The sequence below is a fragment of the Trypanosoma grayi genome, assembly GCF_000691245.1.
Source record: "Trypanosoma grayi strain ANR4 Tgr_1010_V1, whole genome shotgun sequence".
In the NCBI taxonomy this organism is placed as follows: Eukaryota; Euglenozoa; class Kinetoplastea; order Trypanosomatida; family Trypanosomatidae; genus Trypanosoma; species Trypanosoma grayi.
Window position 1 is genome coordinate 1 of NW_008826629.1, and position 5,951 is coordinate 5,951.

Below are 5,951 nucleotides of genomic sequence, written 5' to 3' on the forward strand. Positions count from 1 at the left end.
GCTGTCCGGGGCAATGTCTTCCAGCCGCATGCCCGCATGCGTGGGTGCTACCTGCTCTCCGGTAAAGACACGCTCGCAACGAAGTCCTTGGTGCCAGGTGTTTCCATCTACGGCGAGAAGCGTATGAGTGGAGCGATTGCCGGTGAAACGGAGTCCTGCGAGTTCCGTGTGTGGAACCCGTACCGGTCAAAGCTGGCGGCGGCGATCTATTCCGGCGTCGCCCAGATCTACATGGAACCAGGGTCTACTGTCCTCTATCTTGGGGCTGCTAGCGGAACTACTGTTAGTCATGTCTCGGACTTGGTGGGGCCAGAGGGTATTGTCTATGCGGTGGAGTTTTCACACCGCAGTGGTCGTGACCTTGAGGAGATGACGAAGCGCCGCAGCAATATTGTGCCGATTTTGGAGGATGCGCGATACCCGCAAAAGTACCGGATGCTTATCCCACGTCTGGTGGATTGCATCTTCATGGACGTTGCTCAGCCTGATCAGGCACGTATCCTAGCGCTGAACGCGCAGCATTTTCTCAAAGATAATGGTGGCTTTGTCATATCGATCAAGGCCAACTGCATCGACTCTACCGCGGATCCCGCAACAGTGTTCGCCTCAGAGGTTCAAAAGCTCAAGGATTCTGGCCTGAGGCCCAAGGAGCAGGCTTCGCTAGAGCCCTTTGAACGTGACCATGCGGTCGTCACGGGGTACTACAAGTCTCCACCGAAGTAGGATGCAATGACGCCGTAAAGGTGTTTGTTGCGTGCCTTCGTTTTTTGGGGGCGAAACGCCGTTAGGATACGTTTTAAGAAAAAAAGAAGAAGCGAAAAAAAAAATATACATGTTTGAGGGTGTCGTCGATAACGCTAATGAGGTAACACAGTAAGCGGACGGAAGAGGAGGTACGCTACATGAAGTAAACAACAACAGAAAAAGAAAGGAATGATAACCTTACTGCCGTTTACGTGTATCTTCGTTGGGTAAACACAAATTGGCATGTTTTACTTTGCTTGCTGTTTTCTCTTTTCTTTGTGCGTGATTTTCACCTCTGCCACATTTCAGTGTGAATACAATTGTAGCCATGATACCAAGGGCGGCACAGATACGTCAACAGCAGGCCAATGAGAGGCGCGCCAAGTTGGAGGAAAGCGCAGCGCGCGCTGTTAGGGAGGATATGTTTGCCCGGCATAACACCATGCGGGGACTTCAAGGGCCGAACTCCCGCTTTGCTAACACGAATCGGCGCTCGCATCGTGATCCGAATAGAGGCCTAATCACACAGGCTGAGTGGAACGCAATTGTGGAGGAACACGAAGATTCTGGCTCCAAGTTTCGTTTTTTATTTTTTGGGTTTGTGGTGCTTGCAATTGCTATGCTTTCATTGGCGAAGTACGACGTAGAGTTCAATCTGGAGCCACCCCAAATTGAAAGTGGAAAGGGCTTTGGCGGGGACGCTGCCGACCCCTCTGTTGGGGCCAGTACCGAGGAGTTGGAGAAGTATTACAAAACGCTCGGTGTGGAGGGCCGGCTTAGGCGGGAAGAGGCACACGGAGGAACCACTAGTGATGTCGACGGACACGATCCCGACAAGGAACGCCGACGAGAGAACTACCGTCTTCGCAAGGAAATACGCAAGGCGTATGAGACACACCAGGAGCAGCGTGGACAACTTGTGCACTGTGGGCGGGCGTGTGAGGCCAAAAACCAGCAAGTAGAGCTGGCGTATAATCGTCTCGCTTCCCAAGTTGACCGCGAGCTCTATGGAGTCTTGTTGGACGTAAAAGATACAAAGTCTAAGCGATCCTCAGATGCTGCAGAACTTAAGAAAGCTTATGAGGCGAAGAAGGAAGAGGTGGAGAAAAATGAGAAGGACGAGGAAGATCGTGCAATGGCCCTAGAGGAATTAAAGGACGCGTATGACATTCTTGTGAATCCAGAGGCAAGAAATTATTATCTTCTTTACGGTATGAAGCCTCCAGAGCATATGCGTCACATCAGCGCTAAAAGTGGCGGTTGGGGACAGGAAGTTACATTGGGTACATACAAGTACCGTATCATATTGGCGTGGCTTGACTTTTTGCATGGGTACATTGGCCTATGGGGTGAAACAATCGTCCTTCTTGCTGTATTGCTTTTTGTCCTCTCACGAATTCCGATTGCCTTGAAACAGTCGCAAAAACTGTTGGATGATTTGGACTGGGAGAATGAGGTGGAGGAACAGGAGCGCAATGAACAGAGAGCGAAGGAAGCAGCCGGACAACGGCGAGAGTGAGGTCGTACAGTAACTGCTTTATGTTGTGCGGTTGGACTGGAGTTAAAGGGTATTTCTGTGCGCTCCACCAACAGTGGTCCGAAGGGGGAGGAGGGCTGTGTGTTTATGTGTCTCTTTTGAGAGCGGTGATCTTGTTTGTTTGTTTGTTTGTGGATATGCGTGTTCCTATGGTGGAGGGAAACTAGATAGGAATGATTTTTGTCTTGATGCTTCTCGTGTAGTGGCTAGTCCTTTTTTTCCCCCTCTACACACGATCGCAACTCAAACACCCAAAATAATACCTGTACCTTCCAAAATAAAACGAAAAATCACAACTAGGAGTCGGTTTGTGCAGGCCACAATATCTCATGCAGAAGCAACAAGACTACTATGCGCTTCTTGGTGTTCCAAGAACAGTGTCCAAGGATGGTATTCGCGAAGCATACAAGGTGAAAGCACTAGAGTTGCACCCTGACAAGAACCCAGATGGGGAGGCGGTGTTTAAACTTGTGGTAAACGCATATCATATATTGCGATCGCCGACGAAGCGGAGGAAGTACGATCAAGAAATGGCCATACACGACCGTCGGAAACAGGCATCTCCTCCAACAAGGCGTAATGTCCCGAGGCCTGCTCCCCGCAACAATGCGAGCCCAATGAGTCCGAACCCTGCGCCTACACCATCGTTCGGCGATGGAGGCTCTAGAAGGCCTACCGATGACAAGCTGTTCGAGGACGTCTATAAGCAGTATCAGAAGGGAACATACGGCGGCTCTGTGCCCGCGGGCAAGGATGCCAAAGATGGCTTCCGTGGAGGAGGTGGAAATCAAGTGAGTTTTGCAGAGTGGTTTAAGAGGAAGCAAGAAGAGCTTAGACAAGCAGAAGAAGTTTTTAAGGCAAAGTTGAGCTATGCGAGAAAACTAGAGGTTGAAGAAAAACAACGGGCTGAAGAATGGCGCATATTACAGCAGCGACGTGAACGAGAACGGGAAGAGGAGCTCGAACGTGCACGCGCTCAGCGAGAGTGGGAAGGAGAGTTGCTTCGCCGAGAGAAGGAAAATGCCATGAAAATGCGAAAAGCTGAGGAAGAACGGCAGAAGATGGCTGCATACTCAGAGGTACAGAGAAAACAACAGGAAGATCTCGATACACACCTCCGAGAGCTCGCCCAGAAGAAGAAAGAGCTAGATGAGGAACGGCGCCGTTTGGCAACAGAACGAGAGTTGGCTCAACAAGAATCTACAGAGCAGCAGTGCTCACGGCGCGAACGTCAACGACAGCGGGAGAAAGAGATTGCTTTAGAGGTCCAAAGGGCGGAAGCGAAGGTGGAAGAGGCTCTCGCTCATCAGGCGGACTACGCCGCGTACGAAAAGGACCGGGAGGAACAGCGTAAACGTGAGGAACAGGCCCGTGCACGTGAGGAAGAAGCCCGACGACAGACAAACCTGTACGAGGAAGAAACACGTCGTCAGGCCACCGCGGAACAAGAGGAGGCACGACGCAAAGCATCGGAGGAACTTGATGGGAAACGGAGAGCTGTTCTGGAACAGATTTTGATCGAGCGCCAACAGCATCTTGATGAAGTTGAAGCTATGCGGCGCGAGACGGATCGCATTGAGGCTGAGATGCAAGCGAAGCTTGATGCGTTGAGGGAGGCAAAGCGGTCTGGACAGCCGATCAACCTTGACGATTGGAAATTGTAGAGGTGGCTGACACCTTGCATGGCACCGTCGCTTATGCGATTACTTGGCCGTGTGAGGGGAAGACGTGTGCCTGTGCTCGCTCATTATGTAACAAAGTCAATTCTTTTCTTCGCATTATATTTCAATCCCGCTATCCGGTGATCGCACGCATGCTTTTTGCGGGGGGTGCAACGGTGACAAGAATGCTATGCTCTGTTCACATGATCATGCTGGCTCTCCGAGTAGGGGTGCTCAAGGGCTCTGCAATGCTGAATTTTTTCTTTGTTTCTTTTTTTTTTTTCTTCTTCTTTCCTGTAGTGGAGTTTGGTCTTCAGTGTTTTTTTGTAGCCCTCTAACAAAATTTACCAAAAGGTATGTACGGTGGATACGGTGGTGGAATGTCTTCCATGTATGGCGGGTACGGTGGTGGAATGCCTTCCATGTATGGCGGATATGGTAGTGGAATGTCTTCCATGTACGGAGGATACGGTGGCGGAATGTCTTCCATGTATGGCGGATACGGTGGTGGAATGTCTTCCATGTATGGCGGTGGATTAGGTACTATGGGAGGTATGACGGGCGGCATGCTTGGCGGCGGGATGATGGGTGGAATGTCTGGTGGCGTGCTTGGTGCTGGAGCGTCGGGGGGTATGCTTGGTGCTGGAGCGCCGGGGGGTATGCTTGGTGCTGGAGCGTCGGGGGGCATGGGAAACGGTATGATGGGAAACAATGGCCAAGGCACCAATAGTCTCCTTCCACCTCAGTCTGATCAACCGCAGCTCACAATCCCCGGAAAACCTGCCGTTGAAGAATCACCGAGAGAGCGCCGTGCACGTCGCCGTCAGGAGCGCCGACAGGAAAAAGAAGCACTTGAAAAACACCGACAACAAAAAAAACAGTTTGCTATCCATTCGACAGTCGAGGTCGTCGGCCACGTACTTCAAATATTAATTCAAATAATGCGTTCGGGGCTTGAGCTTTTTGGTGTTGCATTTGGAACATTTTACAGCATCAAGGCCCTGAAGGCTCTCATCAAGAGCCAGGAGAATGCCATGCCACGCGCAGTCGCACGGGAAGCCCCTGCCAAGGCTGCAGAAAAAGCGGTGTGTGGGAGTGGCGCGCCATCATCCTGGACTTCAAAATGGAAGTCATATGTTCTAATTTCTGCCCTCTTCCTACTAATGGAAACACTCTACCGCATGCGGCAGCGTTCCCATGAAATGCGCGCACCGCGTTCAATCGCTAACAAAGTGCGTGACGTCCTTACCACCGATGATGAGGAGGATTTGGAAGGTAGCCTGCTGCTGAGCGAGGAGAACAGCGACGATGATGCGTCTTCGGCTTATTCTACAGAGTCCGCGGCACTGCTGGAGTTTGGGGCGCACGGAAAGAATAACCAAACCAAGCGAATCTTTGTTGCCATGTTCGACTATGAATCTCCAGAGAAGGAGGGCTTCTTCGGCTTCAAAGTTGGGGACCGCTTTGTCATTGAGGAGTACACAGAGAACGGTTGGTGTGAGGCGATCCCTGTCGATGGCCCCGATCGGCTTTCGCGGAGAGGATTCGTTCCCGGAAACTTTCTTCGACTTTTGGAAGGGGAAACCAAACTATAAATGGCCAGGCTTCAACGTTATTTCAGCGTTTTATTACAACTTCGTGCACATACGCGTGTAAACGAAAATGCAATACTCAGCGTTCTTACCATTATGTGGCTCTCGAGCGCCAAAGGTAGTGTTTTTTAGTTACGTTTTTTTTTTTTCCTCTTCTCAGCTTGCTTGTTTGCCTGGAGAAAGTTTTAAAAAAAGCAAACCATTATATTGTATAGGGAACGTGATGCGCCTTTATTTTAGTTTGTTTTTTCGTTCTTCCTGTTTCACTTCTTCTTTCCATTTATGAATTAGCCATTTGTCGAGGAGAAACCAGGTAGAAATGGCTGACGCCCCACAAGCTCCTGCTGGTGAACAGCGCGGCTTCGGCCGTGGCCGCGGTGGTCGCGGTGGCCGTGGCGGTCGTGGTGGCCGCGGTGG

General features: G+C 50.9%; 4 protein-coding genes across 4 annotated transcripts; all 4 read left to right on the forward strand.

Annotated features, from left to right (window-relative positions):
* Positions 1 to 36: 36 nt before the first annotated feature.
* DQ04_10101000 (fibrillarin) lies at positions 37 to 723 on the forward strand (the record flags this gene model as incomplete). The annotated part of the gene is made up of 1 exon (XM_009316148.1): positions 37 to 723. The coding sequence occupies one exon, from the start codon at positions 37 to 39 to the stop codon at positions 721 to 723; it is 687 nt and encodes a 228-aa protein (XP_009314423.1).
* Positions 724 to 1,072: 349 nt separating this feature from the next.
* DQ04_10101010 (hypothetical protein) lies at positions 1,073 to 2,263 on the forward strand (the record flags this gene model as incomplete). The annotated part of the gene is made up of 1 exon (XM_009316149.1): positions 1,073 to 2,263. The coding sequence occupies one exon, from the start codon at positions 1,073 to 1,075 to the stop codon at positions 2,261 to 2,263; it is 1,191 nt and encodes a 396-aa protein (XP_009314424.1).
* A 347-nt stretch (positions 2,264 to 2,610) lies between these two features.
* DQ04_10101020 (putative chaperone protein DNAj) lies at positions 2,611 to 3,945 on the forward strand (the record flags this gene model as incomplete). Its single annotated transcript, XM_009316150.1, has 1 exon — positions 2,611 to 3,945. One exon carries the CDS (start codon positions 2,611 to 2,613, stop codon positions 3,943 to 3,945), a length of 1,335 nt encoding a protein of 444 aa, XP_009314425.1.
* Positions 3,946 to 4,298: 353 nt separating this feature from the next.
* Positions 4,299 to 5,537, forward strand: DQ04_10101030 (putative peroxin 13; the record flags this gene model as incomplete). Its single annotated transcript, XM_009316151.1, has 1 exon — positions 4,299 to 5,537. The coding sequence occupies one exon, from the start codon at positions 4,299 to 4,301 to the stop codon at positions 5,535 to 5,537; it is 1,239 nt and encodes a 412-aa protein (XP_009314426.1).
* Between the last annotated feature and the right edge of the window lie 414 nt (positions 5,538 to 5,951).